The 24,813-nt window shown below is 42.3% G+C and overlaps 1 protein-coding gene across 3 annotated transcripts in view; it reads left to right on the top strand.

Moving 5' to 3' along the window:
- Nucleotides 1-24,813, top strand: part of LOC132396875 (coiled-coil domain-containing protein 171-like) — a 449,415-nt gene that overhangs the window by 15,211 nt on the left and 409,391 nt on the right. For all 3 annotated transcript variants that reach the window (XM_059974899.1, XM_059974901.1, XM_059974900.1), the window contains exon 5: nt 12,313-12,503. In XM_059974899.1, the coding sequence (XP_059830882.1) occupies nt 12,313-12,503 (191 nt within the window). The remainder of the gene's footprint in view (nt 1-12,312; nt 12,504-24,813) is intronic.

Raw genomic sequence — 24,813 nt, 5'->3', positions numbered from 1 at the left:
TCAGCTATTTGTCATTTTTTTCAAATAATGTGGTCGAAAGGATCAAATCACATATTTCCTAGTTTGATGGAATTGAGAGTAGAATGGAAGAGGCTTTGAAGGGATATGGACACATTGAAAGGTGGGGGATTGTGGGGGAACATAGCAGTTGGAAAATAACCGGGAAAGGTGTGAACACTACTGAAAAGCATTGTCTATTTCACATTCAGAGGCATGAAACAGGTCCTTAGCCTGTGGATTCTCACCGACTATTGAACATCCATTTAATCTCATCTTATTTCTCTTTCCCACTTTTGCTTCAACTCCCACCTACTCCAATTTGCCTGAGAGAGCTTTGTTCATGAAAGGCTCTAAGAATAAGCTGGGAAATTAGTGGCTAGTGAGCCTCGTGTCAGTATTGGGTAATAAAGGAAGGTATTCTAAGGTACAGTGTACGTAAGTAACACAAAATGCTGGAGGAATTCAGCAGGTCAGGCAGCATCTATGAAAATTAATAAACAGTTGACGTTTCAGTCTGACACCCTTCTTCAGGACTGAGAAGGAAGGGGAAATTACTAGAATTAAAAGTTAGTGGGAGGGGAGGGAGATGAAGCTAGGTGAGTGGGAAAGGTTAGGGCAGGGGTCGGCAACCCGCGGCTCCGGAGCCGCATGCGACTCTTTCATCTCTGTGCTGCGGCTCCCCGTGGTTTGTTAGTTTTTGAAATGTAATTCGAAATTTGAAGATTATGGTGATCTTGTACAATCTAAAAACGTTGTGGAGACCCCATTTCCTGGCACATCCGAACCGGCTCACAATTAGCCACCGTTCCGGCTAAGGGAGATAGCCTACGGGGGTTTGTGAGTACATGTCTTTTGGAGCATCCGCGCCCACGGGGAGCGGGTTGAGGGAGGCTTTAAAGCAAGACTGTTTAGTTCGAATAAAGTTAACTGTAGTGTCTTTATTTTAGCGCTGCGTGTAGCACACCGCTACAACGTGTTTTTTATCGCTATTAATATACATCACCACTACCAATGCCTGACACCCGCCAGTGCGCGCTTTCTTTTAAATCTTCGATCCAAGGTAGGCTAACTATGGAGTAACCTTCAACCCAACGTCTTTTTTTCGGAGTTCAAAATGTTTTTGTTGCATGCAGAAATGTAATTTCGTTTTCTCTGCAGGAGTTCATCAATTTAATAAATGCAACACATTATAGTTTGTTTATACATACATAAAGGCAAAAAAAAACGTCGTATGCAGTGTTATTTAATTTTAAATGTCAAACGGGTTTTGTGGCTCCCAGTGTTTTCTGTGGGAAATGGGTCCATATTGGCTCTTTCAGTGGTAAACGTTGCCGACCCCTGGGTTAGGGGATGGAGAAGAAGGAATCTGATAAGATTGGAAAGTGGACCATAGAAGAAAGGGAAGAAGAAGGGGACCCAGGGGAAGTAATAGGCAGGTGAGAAGAGGTAAAGGTCAGAGTGGGGAATAGAGGAAGGGGGGGGGGATGAGGGACATTTTTTTTTACTGGAAGGGGAGATCAATATTCATGCCATCAGTTTAGAGGCTATCAGACGGAATACAAAGTGTTGCTCCTCCACTCTGAGGGTGGCCTCGGCATAAGGGGAGGCTATGAACTAACATGCCGGAATGGGAATGGAAATTAAAATATTTGGCTACTGCTTGTGTTCTGCTTGTGGTGGAAAGAATGGAGGTGCTCGGCGAAGCAGTTCATCAATTTACGATGGGTCTCACCAATTTAGAGGAGGCCACTTCGGGAGCATAATAGACGACCCCAACAAATTGCCTCACCTGGAGCTCTGAATAGAAATGAGGGAGGAGATGTATGGGCAGGTGTGGCACTTAGGCAGTATGCAGGGATAAACACCGGGAAGAAAGAATGGACTAGGGAATTGCTGAGGGAGTGATCCCTGTGGAAAGTGGAGAGGGGTGGTAGGTAAAGATATGTTTAGTGGTAGGATCCCTTTGGAGATGGTAGAAGTCGCAGAGGACAATGTATTGGGTGCAGGGGCTGATGGGGTGGTTGGTAAGAATAAGAGGAACTCTATCTCTTTGAAGGCAGCGGGATGAACACGGATATTCGGGAAATGGAGGAGGTGTGGGTGAGAGCAGCATCAATAGTGGAGGAAAGAAAAACCTGTTCTTTGAAGAAAATGGACAACTCTTATGTCCTGGAATGGGAAGCTGCATCCTGGGAACAGATGCGGCGGAGGTGAAAAACTTGAGAAAAGGGAATAGCATTTTTACAATAGCTGTAAGTATTTGGGTCGATAGAGCCTGATTAAACATGGTCTGCTTAGCTTTGTGAATGATAGGTCGTGTCTAACCAATCTTAAGAGTTTTTCAAAGAAGGTCGATGAAAGAAAGGCAGTGGATGTTGTTTATGTAACTTTAACCCAAAGAGGATGAAGTGTTCTAAAGGCACGATGACACAACCATGGCTAAATCATGAGAAATAGGTGACATAGTGTCAGAAGGTGTTGAGTTATTGTGGATAAAACTAAGGAACTGCAAGACTATAAAGACTGAGGCGATTGTATACAGACTTCCAAATAGTAGTAAGGATGTGGTCTACAAATTACAATGGGAGACAGAAAATGCTTGCCAAAAGGGCAATGCTACAATACACACAAAATGCTGGTGGAACACAGCAGGCCAGGCAGCATCTATAGGGAGAAGCACTGTCAACGTTTTGGGCCGAGCCCCTTCGTCAGGACTCACTGTTGACGTTTCGGGCCGAGCCCCTTCGTCAGGACTCACGAAGGGTCTCGGCCCGAAACGTCGACAGTGCTTCTCCATATAGATGCTGCCTGGCCTGCTGTGTTCCACCAGCATTTTGTGTGTGTTGCTTGAATTTCCAGCATCTGCAGATTTCCTCATGAATGTTACAATAGTCATGGGGGATTTCAATATGCACATAGATAGGTTGGTGCTGTATTCCAAGAGGTGGAATTTCTAGAATGTCTACGAGATGGCTTCTTAAAGCAGCTTGTGGTTGAGCCCACTAGGGGATCAGCTGTTCTGGATTGGGTGTTATGCAATGGACCAGAATTGATTAGAGAGCTGAAGGTAAAAGAACCCTTAAGGGAAAGATCATAATATGATCAAATTTACACTGAAATTTGAGAAGGAGAAGCTAAAGTCAGATGTATCAGTACAGCAGAGTAAAGGGAATTATAGAGGCACAGGAGAGGGGTTGGCCAGTTTTGATTGGGGGAAAAAACACTGGCAGGGATGACGGCAGAGTAGCAATGGCTGGAATTTCTGGAAGCAATTCAGAAGGAGGGGATATATACATCCAAAGAGGAATAATATTCTAAAGGAAAGATGATACAACTATGGCTAACAAGAAAAGTCAAAGCCAACATAAAAGCCAAAGAGAGGGCATATAATAGAGCAAAAATTAGTTGGAAGTTAGAGGATTGGGAAGCTTTTTAAAACCCAACAGAAGACAACTAAAAAAAAGTCCTTTAAGAAGGTAAATTTGGAATACAAAAGTTGCTTCAGATACGTGAAGTGTAAAGCAATATGCACATAGATAGGTGCTGGGAAATGATGCTGAGGAGGTAGTAATAGGAGGACAAAGAGATTGGCGGATGAACTGAGTAAGTATTTTGCATCAGATTCCACGGTGGAAGACACTATTAGTATGCTGGAAGTTTTGAGAGTGTCAGGGGTCAGAAGTGTCTGAAGTTGCCATTACTAGGGTGAAGGTCTGAAGGTAAATAAGTCACCTGGACCAGATGGTGTACACCCCAGGGTTCTGAAAGAGGTGGCTGAAGGGATTGTGGAGGCATTAGTCATGATCTTTCAAGAATCACAGGATTCTGGAATCGCTCTGGAAGACTAGAGAATTGCAAATATCATTCCAGTCTTTAAGAAGGAGAGAGTTATAGACCAGTTAGTGTGACCCAGTGGTTGGGAAGATATTGGAGCTGATTGTTTTTGGGGTACTTAGAGGCACATGATAAAATAGGCTATAGTCAGCATGGTTTCCTCAAGTGAAAATTTTGCCTGACAAATCTGTTGGAATTCTCTGAGGAAATAACAAGCAGGATAGGCAAAACAAAATTGGTGAATGTTGTGTACTTGGATTTTCAGAAGGCCTTTGACAAAGCACCATGCATGAGGCTGCTTATCAAGTTAAGACCCCATGTTATTACAGGAAAGATTTTAATATGGATTAAGCATTGGCTGATTTACAAGAGGCACAGACTGGAAATAAAGGGGGCCTTTTCTGGTTGACTGCTGGTGTTCCACAGGGGTCTGTATTGGTACTGCTTTTCAAGATATATGTCAATGATTTGGATGATGGAATTGATGGCTTTGTGGCCAAGTTTGCAAATGCTATGAAGATGAGTGGAGAGGCAGGTAGTTTTGAGGAAGTAGGGAGACTACAGAGAACTTGGACAGATTAGGAGAATGGGCAAAGAAGTGGATGAAGTGTCGGGAACTATATGGTCATACACTTTGGTAGAAGAAATGAAAGAGAAGAATATTTTCTAAATGGTGAGGAAATTCAAAAATCTGAGGTGCATCTGAGGACTTGGGAGCCCTCATGCAGGATTCCCTGAAGGTTTACTTGCAGGTTGAGTCTGTGGTGAGGAAGGCAAATGTGATGTTAGCATTCATTTCAAGAGGACTAGAATATAAAAGCAAGGATGTAATGTTGAGACTTTATATAGCACTGATGTGGCCTCACTTGGAATATTGTGAGCAGTTTTGGGCCCCTTATCTTAGAAAAGATGTGCTGAAACCGAAGAGGGTTCAAAGGAGGTTCACAAAAATGATTCCAGGTCTGAAGAGCATTTGTTGGCTCGGGGTGTATATTCAATGGAATTCAGAAGAATGAGGGGTGACTTCATTGAAAGCTAACGAATGGTGAAAGGCCTTGATATCCGGTGCCGACCTGAGCGGCAGCCGTTTCCAGTTGCTCCCGAGAACTTGATTTTTTTTTTTGTTTGTTTGTTTTTAGTCATAGTGCTTTAAGTTTAGTATTTGTTTAGTATTGTGATGGAGAGAAAGTTGTATTTGAGAAACCAGCTACTTGCGCTAAGAACGGCGCCGGTCAGTGTTGCGCACCAGATCCCGAGCGAAATTAAACAAAAGTTCCGCGGCTCCAGGGCTGGAAAGCTGCGCAGGGACAGGAGGATGGAGATGAAGCGGCGTTACAAGCCCGCTGTTCCTTCGGTCATTATGGGGAATGTAAACTCGATGCCGAATAAATTGGATGAGCTAGCCTCACTAGTAAGGAATGTTAAAACATACAAGGAATGCAGTTTAATGTGCTTCTCCGAAACACGGCTGACGGCTAACATCCCGGATATAAACGTGGAATTACCTGGTTTTACTACGGTAAGATCTGACAGAGATGCCAAAAAGTGTGGGAAGAAGAAAGGAGGGGGACTCGCTGTCTACATTAACGCAAGATGGTGTAACCCCGGGCATGTGAGTACAAAGACGTCCGTTTGTGAAAGAGATATTGAGCTGATCGCCGTGAGTATGAGGCCATATTATCTGCCGCGAGAATTCGCAAACGTCATTGTGGTGAACGTGTACGTCCCGCCGCGTGCTGACGCAACGGTAGCGTGTGATGTCATCAACTCCGCTGTTGCTAGGCTTCAGACACAGCACCCTGAGGCACTGGTGTTAATCACAGGGGACTTCAATTATGTGGCTTTGGACACGACACTACCTGCTTTCTCCCAGTATGTGGACTGTTACACCAGGGGAGTTAGGACTATTGACCTACTGTATGCAAACGTAGTGGACGTGTCCAGTGCCTCCCCGCTGCCTGCACTGGGGAAAGCAGATCACAACCTGGTTTTGTTACAGCTCAGATATAAATCAGTTGTGATGAGGCATCCCACTACCACATGCCCTTTTAGAAAGTGGACTCCTGAAGCGGAACAGGCCCTGAGAGACTGCTTCCGTACTACCAAGTGGGATGTACTGCAAGGGGGGCTCTGTGGGGGTGTTGAGGAGGTCACTGACTGCACAATGGACTATATTAACTTTTGTGTGGACGCCGTTGTTCCTGTTAGAACTGTTCGCTGCTATCCCAATAATAAGCCCTTGATCACTAGCCACATCAAAGGCCTCCTAAACCAGAAGAAGAGGGCCTTTAAAGATGGCGATCAGTTGGAGCTTAAAAGAGTTCAGAAGGAACTCGGTACAGCTCAGGGGAGCAAAGGAGCAGTATAGGAGGAAGCTAGAACAAAAGCTGCAGAACAAAAGCATGAAGGAGTTGTGGGACGGGATGAAGATCATCACCGGATGCGGTGCAAAGCGGGGGGTAAACATAAGTGGAGATGTGGAGAAAGCGAACCAGCTGAATAACTTCTTCAATAGGTTCGATAGCACAATTTCATCCTCACCGCAGAACTCCACACCAGGCTTGTCTCTCTACTCGTCCTCCCTCTCACTTCCCTCTCAGGAAAATAGCCACTCACAGGAGACCTCACCCAAGCCCAAGATTACGGCTGCTCAGGTGAGTGGTCAACTGAGGAAGATCTGTACCAGCAAGGCGGTTGGACCGGATGGAGTATCCCCATGATTACTGAGGGCCTGTGCGTCTGAGCTGGGAGAACCCCTTCAGTGCATCTTCAACATGAGCCTGGAGCAGAGAAGGGTACCCAGACAGTGGAAAACATCCTGTATTGTCCCGGTACCGAAGAAACCACAACCAAGGGAGATGAATGACTTCAGACCTGTTGCTTTGACGTCGCACGTGATGAAGACCATGGAGCAGCTGATAATACAGAATCGACCTTAAATTGTATTAATGAATGTTTGGCACATAACGATGATGTATTAACTAATTGAAGAATTCTATCCCAATTCTCACTAGAAATAATAAGACTCTTTCTTTCCCAATCCTTTTTAGTCTTATAAAGAGGCTCTGAATGTATCTTCATAATTATATTATAAAGTTTTGAAATAAGTCCTTTTTGAAAAGGGTCTAATTCAAATAAACTCTCCAAAATATCTGAAGGCACAAAATTTGGAAACGTAGGGAGTACAGAACTTAAAAAATGTCTAATCTGTAAATATCTAAAAAAATGAAATCTAGGCAAGTTATATTTGTTGGATAATTGCTCAAAAGACATGAAACAATTGTCTAAAAATAAATCAGAAAATCTTAGTAATCCCTTAGTTTTCCAAGCCGAATAAGCTTGATCTATAATGGAAGGGTGGAAAAAACAATTAGATACAATAGGACTATTTAAAACGAATTGAGTAAACCCAAAAAATCTCCGAAATTGAAACCATATACGCAAAGTATGTTTAACTATCGGGTTGTCAATTCGTTTCGGCAATTTAGAAAGAGCAAAAGGGAGAGAAGTCCCTAAAATAGAACCCAGAGCATAAGCTGATACCGATTTAGTTTCTAAACTCACCCAACAAGGCCCCCCCCCATCTTTCAACCAACATAACAAATATCTAATATTAACTGCCCAATAGTAAAATCTGAAATTAGGTAATGCTAACCCGCCTTCCTACATAGGTCGTACATAGGGGCCATATGTCCAAGGATAAATTAGCTCATTTTTACTCTCATATTAGTCCTATTTGTGATAGATGTCAATCTGAAATTGCGTCTTTAACTCATATGTTTTGGTTTTGTTCATTTTTGGAGAAATATTGGAAAGATATTTTTGATATTATTTCTGCAGTTTTGAATATTGATTTACAACCTCATCCTATTACCACAATTTTTGGTTTACCAATGTTAGACTCACTGCATTTATCTTCTTCAGCCCGTCGAATGACTGCATTTCTAACTCTGATGGCTAGAAGATCTATATTGTTGAATTGGAAGGAAATTAATCCTCCCACTGTATTTAATTGGTTCTCTCAAACTATGTTATGTTTAAATTTAGAAAAAATTAGAAGTGGTACTTTTGAGACTTCTATTAAATTTGAAAAGTTATGGAGACCATTTATTCAACATTTTCATATGATGTAATATGACCCTGTGCCAAGTTCATTTGATTTCCCAGTTTTTAGCTTATGTATGTTGAGAGGACCGGAAGTGACGGCATTGATGAATACTTATTTTTGTGAGATATTATAAACAGCCCCCCCTTTTTTTTTCTCTCTCTTTTTTTTGCTTCTTTTTTCTTCTATATTAGTTATTAGATTAGATTAGCTAGTTTTGCATTTTATATATATTTTTTTTTTCTTTCTTTTTTCTATTTTCTTTACATCATATATTATGAAATATTTAGACTTAGCATGTTCATACGTATATTTTATGGCTTATGTCTTGGTAAACTCATTTATATTGTAACTATTATGTATGTTTTTTTTCATAAGTAATGGAATTTGTATGTTGGTAATTTCTTTATCAATATATCATTTGTATTCTGTCCATATTACTAATATTAATAAAAAGATTTAGAAAGAAAAAAAAAAGATAATACAGAATCTGAGGCCACAAACCAGGCACGTCCGGGATCCTCTTCAGTTTGCGTATCAGGAGAAGGTGGGAGTGGAGGATGTTATCACGTACTTGCTGCACAAATCCCTCTCTCACCTGGACAGGGTCAGTGGTGCTGTGAGGATTACATTCCTGGACTTCTCTAGTGCCTTTAACACCATCCAGCCCAGGATCTTAAGGCACAACCTAACGGAGATGGGAGTAGACTCACACATGGTGGCTTGGATAATGGACTACTTGACAGACAGACCTCAGTATGTGCAGTTGGGAGACTGTAGGTCTGACACGGTGGTCAGCAGCACAGGAGCGCCGCAGGGGACCATGCTCTCTCCGGTCCTGTTCACCCTGTACACATCAGACTTCCAATATAACTCGGAGTCCTGCCATGTGCAGAAGTTCGCTGATGACACGGCCATAGTGGGGTGTGTCAGGAATGGTCAGGAGGAAGAGTATAGGAAACTGATACAGGACTTCGTGATATGGTGCAACTCAAACTACCTGTGTCTCAATATCACCAAGACCAAGGAGATGGTGGTGGACTTTAGGAGACCTAGGCCTCATATGGAGCCAGTGATCATTAATGGAGAATGTGTGGAGCAGGTTAAGACCTACAAGTATCTGGGAGTGCAGTTAGACGAGAAGCTGGACTGGACTGCCAACACAGATGCCATGTGCAGGAAAGCACAGAGTCGACTGTACTTCCTCAGAAGGCTGGCGTCATTCAATGTTTGTAGTGAGGTGCTGAAGATGTTCTATCGGTCAGTTGTGGAGAGCGCCCTCTTCTTTGTGGTGGCGTGCTGGGGAGGCAGCATTAAGAAGAGGGACGCCTCACGTCTTAATAAGCTGGTAAGGAAGGTGGGCGCTGTTGTGAGCACAGAACTGGAGAGTATGACATCGGCGGCAGAGCGGAGGGCGCTGAGTAGGCTACGGTCAATCATGGAAAACCCTGAACATCCTCTGCACAGCACCATCCAGAGACAGAAGCAGCTTCAGCAGCAGGTTGCTGTCAATGCAATGCTCCTCAGACAGGATGAAGAGATCATTACTCCCCAACGCCATTCGGCTCTACAATTCAACCACCAGGGGCAAGACATGTTAAGTGCCGGGGTTAGGACTGAGCTTAAGTTACCACTCAATGCACTTTAGTAAACTACTTAAGAACTTCTTTAAAAGCTATTTATTAATGCGTTTTGGGAGGGTGCTTTTAGATGCATATCATATTTATACTAAGTTAAATACTGTATGTAATTAGTTTTGCTACAATAAGTGTATGGGACACCGGAAGAATGTTGAATTTCTCCTTGGGGATGAATAAAGTACCTACCTACCTACCTACCTACCTACCTACCTACCAACCAACCAACCAACCAACCAACCAACCAACCAACCAACCAACCAACCAACCAACCAACCAACCAACCAACCAACCAACCAACCAACCAACCAACCAACCAACCAACCAACCAACCAACCAACCAACCAACCAACCAACCAACCAACCAACCAACCAACCAACCAACCAACCATTTAGCCACAGAGTGGTGAAACTTTGAAATTCATTGCACAGGTGGCTGTGGAGGTAAAGTCATTGGGTATACTTAAGGCAGAGTTGATAGATTGTTGATTAGTCAGGGCACAAAGGGATGCGGAGAGAAGACAGGAGATTGGAACTGAGAGGGAAATGGATCAGCCAAGATGAAATGGTGGAGAGACTTGATGGGCCAAATGGCCTAATTCTGCTCCTTTATGTTAAATTCTTATGGTCTAATTCACACCACTAGGTTCAGGAAGAGTTGGTATTCCAAGCTCTTGAACCTGAAGGATGCCTTCACTGTACTTCACTTGCCCGATTACTGAACTGTTCCCATAACCTATGGACTCATTTTCAAGGACTCTTCATTTCATGCTCTCAATAGTTATTGCTTATTTATTTATTACGATTATTGTTTCTTTTTTCTTTCTTATAGTATTGCACAGTTGGTTGTCTTTTGCACACTGATTGTCCACCCTGTTAGTGTGGCCTTTCTCTGATTCTATGTTTGTATTGAAATGTGTGCAGGGTATACTTTCAATCTAATCATAGTCAGAAACAGTTTTAACATCACTGGCATGAAACTTGTTAACTTTGTGGCAACAGTACAGCGCAATACATGATAATCTAACTCATCAATACTGACTATATCATTTAAACAATCACAGTGTAGGTTCAAAAAAAAAAGTATGTGAACCTCTGAGGTAATGCAATACAAATGGTATTTGGAGTAGGGTGTTCCAATCAATGAGATGAGATTGGAAGTATGGGTGTTGCAGAGATGCCCTATTTTTTAAAAAAAAGGGACACTAAGTCAGCTTACTGTCAGAGCCAACTCTTCTCAAGAAAGATCTGTTTATGTGCACCATACCTCAATCAAAACAACTTTCAAAGAATTTTAGAAGAATTGTAGAGATGCATGAAGCTGGAAAAGGCTACCAACACATTTTTAAAGACCTGAGTGTTCATCACTCCACAGTAAGAGAAATTGCCTACAAATAGAGGAAATTCAGTACTGTTGGTACTCTTCCTAGGATTGGGCGTCCTGCAAAGATTACACCAAGAGCATAACATGCAACGTTGAAGGAGGTGAAAAAAAACACAAGGGTAACACCAAAAGACCTTTGGGACAATATTCTGTGGACAGATGAGACAGATGAGAACCTTTTAGACGGAAGTGCACACTGTTGTGTTTGGAGGGAAAAGGACATTGCACACCAACAATAAACCCTCGTCCTGACTGTGAAGGATGGTGGAAGGATCATCATGGTTTGGGGCTGCTTTGCTACCTCTGGGCCCGGACAGCTTGCAATCATTGAGGGAACAATGAATTCAAAATTGTATCAAGACATTTTACAGGAGAATATCTTTACACCTGAAGCTTAATAGAAGTTGGATGATGCAGTAAAACAATGATTGAAAGCACAAGGATAAATCTTGACAGAATGGCTTAAAAAGAAGAACATTTGTCGTTTGGAATGACCAAGTCAGAGTCCCAACCTTAATCCAATTGAGATACTGTTGCATGGCCTGAAGAGGGTTGTTCATGTAAGGTATCCCAGAAATATTGATGAACTGAAACAGTTTTGTATGGAGGAATGGTCTAAGATTCTCCATCGCCATTGTGCAACTACAAGAAAGTTTGGTTTAGGTTTTTCTAGCCTGATCTGTGAAAGATTAAACATGTTCAATAATTTCATGAAAAATACAATTGTTTGTGTGTTATTAATTTAGGCAGATTGTGTTTGTCTATTATTGTGACTTAGATGAAGATCAGACCACACTTTATGAGTAATTAATGCAGAAAACCAGGTAATTGCAAAGAGTTCAGGAACTTTTTCTTGCAAGTGTGTGTGTGTGTGTGTGTGTGTGTGCAACTCATTACTGTTTGATACCTGTGAACTGTGCAGCAATTGAAAGGATTAATTATGAAATGAGAGCAATTTGTATTTGAATGCCAATGAACAAACAGAACTTAACCATTCCTTTGTGGTCAAGCAGGGGTATCTTTCTTATTATTTTTCTGCTTCATAATTAGATTACAGAATGACATTGCTAGGATAAATTTGCAAGATGATAATGGCATCAATATCTGTGCAGTTCATGGCAAAGAGTTGGCATGTACAGAATATATACAGAAATAGACTTTGTGAAATCTAGATATGATCAACAGATTGAGGTTCCAGACTCCTTAATTGTATCTTTGCATTTGCTTGGTGTTTCTAATAAACAAAATCAGTATGATAATGATGGATTATGTTTTGAAGTTTGCAAGTCTGTGTATCAGTGTCATAGAACTATTTTGGTCAATGAGTAAATTGCTGTTTTTGAAATTCATAGTACATAACTCAGAACTTCAGCAGAAAGTGGAAAATTTGGAAAAGACCTTACAAGTTTTGCAACAAGCAAGAGAGGATGAGCAAGAGAGATTCCAAAGCGAACAAGAGGATCGAGAAAAGATAATTAAGAACTCAATAACAGAAAATGAACTCCTGATAGCTGAAAGGAATCGAATTGATGCTATCTTGCAGGTACTCTATGATATGTATTTTTTTTCTAATAATGTGCGCATCTGTGTTTCTTAACCTTTTATACCTTTACTTTTTTGTGTAGTGTACTTTAATTAGTTAGTTCAGGCCATCATCCCTACTGGGGCATAGGCTGCCGACAGTAGCTCACCAGAATCCTCTATCCTGGGCCAGATTTTCAAGTTGTCCCTTGGTGTAGCCTGTCTTCTTGGTGCCAGCTGCTAACTCCATGCCCAACCCCTCCACCTTTCGCAGCTGGACTTGGGATCTTCCATGACGGTGTTGTATATGTTAATAGAAAAAATTTTATGATCTTGCTGTTTGTGTGATGCACTTCATAACTACTGTGATGACTGTGTTTGACGTGTTGTCCTTCAGTTATTTTGGAATAACTTTTACAGAATGTTAATAGGTGATTGGACTCTATTTGAGTACTTAAAAAGAATTAATCATGCACTTTGAACCAGGCTTTGTCATCCCAGAATTAGCTATGGAAAGTAAGTTGTTGGGGAAGTGGGGTGAAAAGTTACTCCTCAGTGCGATGGTATTGAGTGAATTTGTTAGAAAGCACCGAGTTGGAAACAAATGGAGTGAGAAGCAGGCCTCCGTTGGTTGGGGCCAACCATGGATGTTGCGTCCTAGCTGTCTATGGTCAGTTGGTATGTAAGCCAGGGTAGCGTGATATGGAGAGCAAGCTGTTGCCCATACAGCAGGCCCCCCTCCACATAATCGATGAATTCAACGGAATGGTGGAGACCGAGACAGTTTAGCCCCCGTGGCATTGCAACAGTTGCCAGTCAGCATTGAACTTGACATAGGACTGACTTAGGGACTCCAGCTCTGGATTTTACCTTTGGGATTTACACCAGAAGTCTTCTCTATGAGTGGGTATAGACACAAAGCAGCAGAGATCTGAGATCAGAATTTCCTTCTCTTAGATAAGCCCTATCTGCCTGAAGCAATTGGTTATAAAGTGTTAATAACTCACCTTGTTTCTTCCATTGTTAGTAGAAATTGTTCGGTCAGGCTCAGAAGCTAAGCCACATGTGAAGGCCAGGATCTGGACTCAATTGTCAGAGACCTTTTGAGACACATGCCATTGGGAGTATTTAATAGGTAATGGGAGCTTATCTTTGCTACCCCTAACCCATCCCCAGCCAGCTGTGACAACCTTAAGGAAGCTACAAGTTTACAAACACAAAATGCTGGAAGAATGCAGCATGTCAGACAGATGGAATGGACAAAAATGTTTTTGGTCACTCCTGATGAAGGGTTTCGGCCCGAAATGTCGTCACTACCTCCTCCCATAGATGCTGTCTGGCCTGCTGAGTTCTGCCAGCATTTTGTGTTTTTATTTATTTCCAGCATCTGCAGATTCACTTGTGTTTTTGGTCAAGTTGCTTTAAGGATAAAGGAGGAGATATCCAGTACAAAAAGGTGGCGCAATAGGTGGATTCAGATGAGGAACAAACAACCATAATTCAGAAGGCCAGGCAGCATCTATGTTGAATAATGGACAGTAATCATTTTGCGCTGGGACCTTTCATCTGGACTGAAAGACAGAGGGGAGATAGCCAGTATAAAAATGTGGAGGGAACCATCAATGATTTGTAATCTCTTATGTCTGTGAGTTAACAAATTTCTGGTTTCTGATGAATTTCATCTAAGGGCCTTCAAGGAAGTGGCTGGTGAGATAGAGTTTAGTAAAATCTTCCAAAGTTCCTGTGGTTCTTGAAAGGTTCCATAGGATTGGAATATAATGAATGTAATTTGTTTATTCAGATACGGAGAGAGAAAGTAACAACCAGTTATCTTAATATCTATCATAGAGAAGATGTTAAAAGATGTATTACAGAAAATATTGGAGAAATTATATGGAATGGATTTGTGTGCATTTGGAAAGGCAGGGACTGATTAAGAGGAATCAACACAGGTTTGTGCTGAGTCATATCTACAAAAATCTGAGATTATTTTGAAGTTATTAAGAAACTTTGAAGTGAATGAAAATTAATGAGATCAATAAGTTTTTTTGAATCATGGGCTAGTCCAGAAGATTAGGGCATACGGGGTCTGAGTTTCATTGGTAAGTAGATTCAATATTAGTTTGGTAATTGGAGGTGGTGGAGAGTGTTCAAGTAATTTTTTTTCTCTCTGATTCCAAGTCTGTAACCAGTGGCACTCTTCATGGATCAGTGATGCAGTTGCTATTGTTTAACGTGTGTATAAATGGTTTGGATGAAAATCTAGGTGGACTGATTGGTAAGTATGTCAATGAAACAGAAATTCATGGAATAGAGGATAGTAAAGAAGTTTGTGGCAGAGGGACATAAATTAGTTGTAAAGTTGGATAGAGCAGTGGCAAATGGAATTTAAGTTAGTTAAGTGTAAGTTAATGCATTTGGGACATTAAGTCTGAACAGAGTAAATACAATAAAATGGCAGGGAACTCAAAAGCATAGAGGCTTAATGTGCGGATGGACCTGGAGTGCAAGTTCGTAGCTCCCTGATAATTATGACACAGGTGGTGCGGGTGATGTCGAAGGCAGATTCTTCCATTGGAAGAACTGGTTGATATACTAAGATTTTCAGAAGCATTTGATAAGGTACTTGTCAAGAGGATAAAATCACATGGTGTTGAAGTAATATGTCAAAGTGAGAGAATTTGGATAGGTAAATGGTAACCACAGATGTTTTACATGAGTCTTTTTTGGCTTGGTATGATGTAACATAGCAACACAAAATGGGAGTAGGGGCAAGCATAATTTTTAGATGTTTGGAGGAAAGTGTAGAGGGGGATGTCAGATTTTTTTTACACAAAGTGGTGAGTGCATAGAATATGCTGACAGGGGTGGTGGTAGAGGCAGATACACTATGGGCATTTAAGAAACTCTTAGATCGCCATATGGATGATAGAAAAATTAAGGGTTATGTAGGAGGAAAGGTTTGGATAGATCGTAAAAGTAGGATAAAAGGTCAGCACAACATTGTTGGTTGAAGGGTCTGTACTGTGCTTTAAGTTCTATGCAATGTTTTATGTTTGTTCTTTGCTCCTCAGTGTTCCAAGTGGTTTACCATTCTTGAAGCACCTAATATCATTGTCTTCTATTTTGGTTTATATAGTTTTTGTTGTAAACTTTTGAGGAATGGTATAAATGGCAATTACACAACACTGACAAGGGGAAAATTGAGGAAATTATTTTTTAGTTGAGATGGGAGGTTTTATGTACTGCACACTCCAAAACATTGCCTGAAGCAGAATGACCTCTTCTGATCGTCCTTCATTGGTGGCTTTGCACAGCTGGATGATAGGTAGTACATATATGATATCACATATGCCAGGTAGCAGCAACGCCTCCACATCTTTGGTTCAGGCCAAAGATCCCATTTTGAAATTAACATGAATTATATGGTCACTGGTGACATGCAGATTGCATGTACTGTTACCCTGGTTCTAGCCCTTGGTGATATTATTGATATCAACTTTCAAAGTAGTTACATTAGCAAGTCATTTTTATGGGCAGTGAAGTCTTCTGCTTCCCTCACAGCTCTAGACCCATTATCAAACCCAGTAAGGTTTAAATGTACTGCATGTTTGGGCGGAAGGCAGGAAAATGGGCCTGAGAAGAAAGATGGAGCACCATAATGAAATGGTGGAGCAGACTCAATGGACTAAATGTCCTAATTCTGCTCCTATATCTTATGGTTTTATGGTATAAGTTGCACTGGCAATCTGCCTCCTGAAATATGTGGGCCCTCTGGAACAAACCCAGCAGCTCTACTGGTTGATATGCACAGCATATTCACAACTAAGACAAAGAAAAGTGTTGGTGTAATAAGGCTGTTCTCTACTTAGACAAGAAACAGACACGCAGATTATTCAATACGTATAATGCAGTATGAACAGTAATTATCAAATAGTTCAGTTCATCTGTCCTAGTCATTTGGGGTCTGGCCACTGGTTCCCTGGGCCAGTGGCACTGCTGGCTTAATGTGTGATGCTTTCATTCGCTCTTCATTTAAGAGTCACAGAGCTTCTACAATAGTATAAGTAACTCTAGTTCTTTCCTGGTTTGTGCAACTACAAGAGAGCATGTGTCGATTCATATTTTGGAATCAACAATCTACTGAAGGGCAGCAAGCACTCAGACAACCCTGTGACTTAATGAAGAACAACAGGAAGCTTTTCAAATGTTAAAGGTGTTGCACCTGTATTAGGAATCCCTGATACATAGAAACACAGAAAACCTACAGCATAATACAAGCCCTTCAGCCCACCAAGTTGTGCTGAACATGTCCCTACCTTAGAAATTACTAGGCCTACCCATAGCCCTCTATTTTTCTAAGCTCCAAGCACCTATTCTAAAAGTCTCTTAAGAGACCCTATCATGTCTGCCTCCACCACCGTTGCCGGCAGCCCATTCCACTCACCACTCTCTGAATAAAAAAACTTACCCCTGATATCTCCTCTGTACCTACTTCCCAGCACCTTAAACCTGTGCCCTCCTGTGGCAACCATTTCAGCCCTGGGAAAAAGCCTCTGACACGATCAATGCCTCTCATCATCTTATACACCTCTATCAGGTCACCTCTCATCCTCCATTGCTCCAAGGAGAAAAGGCTAAGTTCACTCAACCTGTTTTCATAAGGCATGCTCCCCAATCCAGGCAACATCCTTGTAAATCTCTGCACCCTTTCTATGGCTTCCACATCATTCCTGTAGTGAGGCGACCAGAACTGAGCACAGTACTCCCAAGTGAGGTTTGACCAGGGTCCTATATAGCTGCAACATTACCTCTCGGCTCCCAAGTTCAATTCCATGATTAATGAAGGCCAAAACACGTTATGCCTTTTTAACCACAGAGTCAACCTGCACAGCTACTTTGAGCGTCCTATGGACTTGGACCCCAAGATCCTTCTGATCCTCTACGCTGCCAAGAGTCTTACCATTAATGCTATATTCTGCCATCATATTTGACCTACCAAAATGAACCATCTCACACTTATTTGTGTTGAACTCCATCTGCCACTTCTCATCCCAGTTTTGCATCCTATCAATGTCCCACTGTAACCTCTGACAGGCCTCCACACTATCCACAACATCCCCAACCTTTGTGTCATCAGCAAACTTGCTAACCTATCCCTACACTTCCTCACCTAGGTCATTTATAAAAATCACGAAGAGTAAGGGTCCCAGAACAGATCCCTGAGGCACACCACTGGTCACTGACCTCCATGCAGAATATGACCCGTTTACAACCACTCTTTGCCTTCTGTGGGAAAGCCAGTTCTGGATCCACAAAGCAATGTCCCCTTGTATCCCATGCCTCCTTACTTTCTCAATAAGCCTTTTTATGGGGTACCTTATTAAATGCCTTGCTGAAATCCATATACACTACATCTACTGCCCTACCTTCATCAATGTGTTTAGTCATATCTTCAAAAAATTCAATCAGGCTCGTAAGGCATGACTTGCACTTGAGAAAGCCACGCTGACTGTTCCTAATCATATTATACCTCTCTAAATGTTCATAAATCCTGCCTCTCAGGATCTTTTCCATCAACTTACCAACCACTGAAGTAAGACTTGCTGGTCTATAATTTCCTGGGCTACCTCTACTCCCTTTCTTGAATAAAGGAACACAGGTAGACCATTTATCCTGTATGTCAGTGTAAAACATGGTTACATGAAAACAGCATTAACTCGAACGTGGAGACCTACTGCGTCCTCGCCAGATTCCATGCAGGAAATGTGACTGCAGGTCTGGGATAAATGTGCATTTAAGGAAACATAGTTTTAAACACCCAATACTGACTATCTTGCTGGCAAATGTGCAGTCTCTGGTGAATAAAATTGATGATCTCAGAGCTAGGGTGCTGAATCAGAGGGACATTAGGACCGTGAGTGTCATTTGTTTCACAGAATCCTGGTTAACCCCTTCTGTTGCAGATGCAGTGATTCAGATTGATTGGTTTACTATACACCAACAGGATAGATCTATAGTGTTTCTCAAAAGCAGAAGTAGAGGTGTATGCCTCAAGACCAACTCTTCTTGGTGCACAAATATATCAATGTTGTCCCAATTCTGCTCACCAGACCTGAAATATCTTACAGTTAAGTGCCATCAATTTTACCTACCATGGGATTTTTCTGGGATCATTTTGGTAGCGATATACATTCCACATCAGACCAATGTGAATCAGGCTTTAGATGACCTGAGCAATGGGATCAACGTGCACAAAACAGCACACCCTAAAACCTTCCCCATCATTTTGGGGGATTTTAACCTGGCCAGTCTGAAACAATCGCTAAGCAATTGCCATCGGCAGATCACTTGCAATACCAGAGGAACAAACACACTGGACCTTTGTTCCACCATCAAGAATGCCTACCTTGCTATTCCATGCCCTCAGTTTGGGAAGTCTGCTCACCTGACTGTACTTCTACTCCCTGGGTATGGGTTCAGACTGAAGAATGTAGCATCAGTAGTGAGGACCAAGAAGTTATGGACTAGAGAAGCACAGGAGTGCTTACAGGTCTGCTTTGAATCGATAGACTGGTCATTCAGGGATTCATCTTCGAACCTGGATGAGAGTACTGGAGTTGTTACTGACTTCATTAAGACCTGTGTGGATGAGTGTGTACCTACATAGACTTGCTGTACATTTCCAAGCCAACAGCCATGGATGAACCAGGAGGTATACCGTCTTCTGAAGGAATTCAAATCTGTGGAATTCAAGTCTGGCGATCCAGGTCTGTACCAGAAAACCGGGTATGATTTTTGGAGGGCTATTTCAAGGGCAAAGAGACAATTTTGAAGGAGGATGGAGGCAACATTAGATGTACGACAAGTCTGTCAGGATTTGCAAGACATTACTTCCTATAAAGCAAAACCCAATAGCATGAATGGCAGTGATGCTTCACTACCAGATGAACTCAATGCCTTCTATGCCTACTTTGAAAGGGAGAATATAAATACAGCTGTGAAACATAGAAGCATAGAAAATAGGTGCAGGAGTAGGCCATTCGGCCCTTTGAGCCTGCACTGCCATTCAGTATGATCATGGCTGATCATCCAACTCAGAATCCTGCACCTGCTTTCTCTCCATACCCCCTGATCCCTTTAGCCACAAGGGCCATATCTAACTCCCTCTTAAATATAGCCAATGAACTGGCCTCAACTGTTTCCTGTGGCAGAGAATTCCACAGATTCACCACTGTCTGTGTGAAGAAGTTTTTCCTCCTCTCGGTCCTAAAAGTCCTCCCCCTTTATCCTTAAACTGTGACCCCTCGTTCTGGATTTCCCCAACATCAGGAACAATCTTCCTGCATCTAGCCTGTCCAATCCCTTTAGAATTTTATACGTTTCAATAAGATCCCCCTCAATCTTCTAAATTCCAGCAAGTATAAGCTTAGTCTGTCCAGTCTTTCTTCATATGAAAGTCCTGCCATCCCAGGAATCAATCTGCAGAACCCTACAGCACCCAATGACCCTGTGATCTCTGTCTTAGAGGCCAGTTTTAGATTGCCTGAAAAGAGGGTGAACACTCGCAAGGCGGAAGGTCCCAATGGAGTACCTGGAAAGGCTCTGAAACCTTGTGCCAACCAACTTGCGGGAGTATTCAAGGACATTTTCAACCTCTTACTGCTACGGGTGGAAGTTCCCACTTGCTTCAAAAAGGCAACAATTATATCAGTACCCAAGAAGAATAACATGAGCTATCTTAATGACTATAGCCCAGTAGCACTCACATCTACAGTGAAGAAATGCTTTGAGAGGTTGTTTATGACTAGACTGAACTCCTGCCTCAGCAAGGACCTGGACCCACTGTAATTTGCCTATTGCCACAATAGTCAATGACATGCAATCTCAATGGCTCTTCACATGGCTTTAGACCACCTGGACAATATAAACACCTTCGTCAGGATGCTGTTCATCGAATATAGCTCAGCATTTAACACCATCATTCCCACAATCCTGATTGAGAAGTTACAGAACCTGGGCCTCTGTACTTCCCTCTGCAATTGGATGCTCAGCTTCCAAACCAGAAGATCATAGTCTGTGTGCATTGGTGATAATATCAACTCCTTGCTGACAGTCAACACTGGCGCACTTCAGGGGTGTGTGCTTAGCCCACTGCTCTACTCTCTGTATACCCATGACTGTGTGGCTAGGTATAGCTCAAATAACATCTATAAGTTTGCTGATGATACAACCATTGTTGGTAGAATCTCAGATGGAGATGAGAGAGCGTACAGGAGCGAGATATGCCAGCTAGTGGAATGGTGCTGCCGCAACAACCTGGCACTCAATGTCAGTAAAACGAAAGAGCTGATTGTGGACTTCAGGAAGGGTACAACGAAGGAACACATACCAATCCTCACAGAGGGATCAGAAGTGGAGAGAATGAGCAACTTCAAGTTCCTGGTGCCAAGATCACTGAGGATCTAGCCTGGTCCCAGCATATTGATGCAGTTATAAAGAAGGCAAGACATCATCTATACTTCATTAGGAGTTTTAAGACATTTGGTATGTCAACAAATACACTCAAAAACTTCTAAGGATGTACCATAGAGAGCATTCTGACAGGCTGCATCACTGTCTGGTATGGGCAGAGGGGCTGGGGGGGGGGGGGGGCGGTGGCTACTGCACAGGACTGAAAGAAGCTGCAGAGGTTTGTAAATCTAGTCAGCTTCATGTTGGGTACTAAACTACAAAGTACCTAGGACATCTTCAGGGAGTGGTGTCTCAGAAAGGCAGCATCCATTATTAAGGAACTCCAGCACCCAGAGCATGCCCTTTTCTCACTGTTACCATCAGGTAGGAGATACAGAGGCCTGAAGGCACACACTCAGTGATTCGGGAACAGTTTCTTCCCCTCTGCCATCCGATTCCTAAATGGACACTGAACCCTTGGACACTACTTCAATTTTAAAATATATATTATTTCTGCTTTTTGCACAATTTTTAATCTATTCGATATATGTACTATATTATTTATTTATTATTATATTTTTCTTCTACATTATGTATTGCATTGAACTGAGTTAACAAATTTCACTATTCATGCCGGTGATAATAAACCTGATTCTGATTGTGTTGATTAATGTAGCATTGGGAAGGGGTTCGTCTTTATGAACAGTGCAAACAACCTGTCTGGCAGTCATGGCTATTTCTGGCATTGTGCCTGATCAGAGTTTAATTGCTCAATGCCCACACTCAGTACACACTTTACTGACTCCCAAGTAACAGCTCCTCAGTGTTCCAAGGGGTTTACTATTCTTGAAGCGCCTAATATCATTGTCTTCTATTTTGGTTTATATAGTTTTTGTTGTAAACTTTTGAGGACTGGTATAACACAACACTGAGAGGGGGAAAGTTGAAGAAATTATTTTTTAGGTGAGATGGGAGGTACTGTATTATTTACTGCACACTCCAAAACATTGCCTAAAGCAGAATGACCTCTTCTGGCCATTTCCTGAAATGCATTCTAAAGCACAGTTGAATGATCAACATTGGACAGGAAAATTGCACTGAGCTTTAATACATCCCTTGTCAGTTATTTTCTGTGTTTTGATATGTGTGAAATCAAGGGATGACTAAATTAGTGCAAAAAGTTCTGTAAAGGATCAGATTAAAGATCGAATTAATCTTGACAAAGCAGAGGCTTTAAATTGGACATTCGTAAGTTGTTTTGTCCTGTCAAGCTCGGTGCCATATCTATCGTAATGTTTATGTTCCAGCACATCCTTTTTCTTATTATTGACAGTTTCAGGCATATTAGCTTGTTTTACACTGTCCTAACAAAATTCAAGTTCCAGCTTATTGGATGTGTAATGAAGCAAAGTTATACTAAGGACCTCAACATGTTTCCTCTTCTATCCCTGAGTAGTCCTACTCTAGCTCCAGTTATCCTCTTCTTCAGGTATGTGTAAAATATCTGCTTTTCAGTTTCCTACCTAGCCCCCAGTATATTTACTTCAGGATCTCATCCCATTTCCTGCCAATGTCATTGGTAGCAATATGTATTACAGATTCTGACTGTTCACTCTCCCCCTTTAGTCAAGTCATTTTTATTGTCATTTCAACCATAACTGCTAGTACAGTGCATAGTAAAAATGAGACAATGTTTTTCAGGACCATGGTGTTACATGCCACAGTACAAAAAACTAGACTGAACTACATTAAAAAAAACAACACAGAGAAAGCTACACTAGACTACAGACCTCCACAGGACTGCGTAAAGTGCACAAAAACAGTACAGGCATTACAATAAATAATAAACAGGACAGTAGGGCAAGGTGTCAGTCCAGGCTTCGGGTATTGAGGAGTCTGATAGCTTGGGGGAAGAAACTGTTACATAGTCTGGTCGTGAGAGCCCGACTGCTTCGGAGACTTTTCCCAGACGGCAGGAGGGAGAAGAGATTGTATGAGGGGTGCATGGAGTCCTTCATAATGCTGTTCCCTTTGAGGATGCAGCGTGTAGTGTAAATGTCCGTGATGGCAGGAAGAAAGACCCTGATGATCTTCTTAGCTGACTTCACTATACGCTGCAGGGTCTTGCAATCCGAGATGGTGCAATTTCCGAACCAGGCAGTGATGCAGCTGCTCAGGATGCTCTCAATACAACCTTTGTAGAATGTGATGAGGATGGGGGGGAGGGAGATGGATTTTCCTCAGCCTTCGCAAAAAGTAGAGATGCTGCTGGGCTTTCTTGCTATGGAGCTGGTGTTGAGGGACCAGGTAAGATTCTCCGTCAGGTGAACACCAAGAAATTTGGTGCTCTTTACGATCTCTACCGAGGAGCCGTCAATGTTCAGCGGGGAGTGATCGCTCCGTGCCCTCCTGAAGTCAACAACCATCTCTTTTGTTTTGTTCACATTAAGAGACAGGTTTTTGGCTCTGCACCAGTCCATTAGCCACTGCACCTCCTCTCTGTAAGCTGACTCGTTGTTCTTGCTGATGAGACCCACAACGGTCGTGTCATCGGCTAACTTGATGATATGGTTCGAGCTGTGTGTTGCAGCACAGTCATGGGTCAGCAGAGTGAACAGCAGTGGACTGAGCACACATAGTGTGTTATGGACCTGATCTGAGACATCACTGATTCTGGCAAATAGGAGTGAACATACCATCTACATGTCTCTTAACTGCCACTGCGTCTCCTGTCTGCTCCCTGAACTATTCAGTACTGGCCTTATTGTTACTGGCATGTATCATGAAATTCGTGAAACTTGGCAGCAGCAGTACAATGCAATACATGATAATACAGAAAGAAAAAAAAATCAATTACTGTAAGTGTTACTGAGTTGTGAGGCCTCCATTGGTCAGAGTTGACCATGGATATTGTGTCTTAGCTGTCTAGATATGAAAGCCTGGGCAGTACAATACGGAGAGCAAGCTGTTGCCCATGTAGGAAGCTCCCCCTCTGATGAACCCAGAGGAACAGCAAAAATTGATACAGTTTGGAACCAGCAGCGTTGCAGGAGTTGCCAGTCAACATTGAACTCAAAGTAGGACTGCTTTAGGGACTCCAGCTCCGGATTTTTCCCCTGGGGTTTACTCCTGAAGGTTTCTCTATGAGTGGGTATAGCCGAATGGCAGCGGAGGTTTTCCTTTTCTTCGATGAGCTGCCAATCATGGCTGAGAAGCCCCATCTGCCCGAAGCGAGTAGCTTTAAGATGCCAGTAACTCGCCTTTGTCCTTTCTCGTGCCGGTAGAAACTGTTCCACCAGGTTTCGTAGTTAAGCCACACGTGAATCCAGGAGTTGGACTTAGTTATCAGAGGCTATTTGAGGTGTGTGCCATTGAGAGCATTTAAAGTTAGTGGGAGCCTGTTCCCCATATCACTCCCAGCTATAACAACATAAGGAACCTATATATTAAATAGATTAATTTTTGTACTGCACTATTTTTACTCTAAGAAAAAAATACTAAGGTTGCGTTCATGGATTCAATGTCCATTTAGGAATCGGATGGCAGCGGGGAAGAAGCTGTTCCTTAATTGCTGAGTGTGTGCCTTTAGGCTTCTGTACCTCCTCCCTGACAGTAATAATAGTCTCCCTGAAGAAGGCATGTTCTGGTGGGGTGGGCGTCCTTAATGATGGACATTGCCTTTCTGAGGCACCGTTCCTTGAAGATGTATTGGATATTACAGAAGCTCGTATCCAAGATGGAGCTGACTAATTTTATAACTTATTGTAGCTTCCTTTGGTTCTGTGTAGTAGCCACCCTCCCCACCCCCCCCATACCAGTCAGTGATGCAGCCTGTCAGAATGTTCTCCACGGTATATCAATAGAAGTTTTAGTGTTTT

The sequence above is a fragment of the Hypanus sabinus genome, chromosome 7, assembly GCF_030144855.1.
Source record: "Hypanus sabinus isolate sHypSab1 chromosome 7, sHypSab1.hap1, whole genome shotgun sequence".
NCBI classification, from domain to species: domain Eukaryota; kingdom Metazoa; phylum Chordata; class Chondrichthyes; order Myliobatiformes; family Dasyatidae; genus Hypanus; species Hypanus sabinus.
The sequence above is the reverse complement of the archived record's forward strand: the minus strand, read 5'-3'. Positions and strand labels throughout refer to the sequence as shown.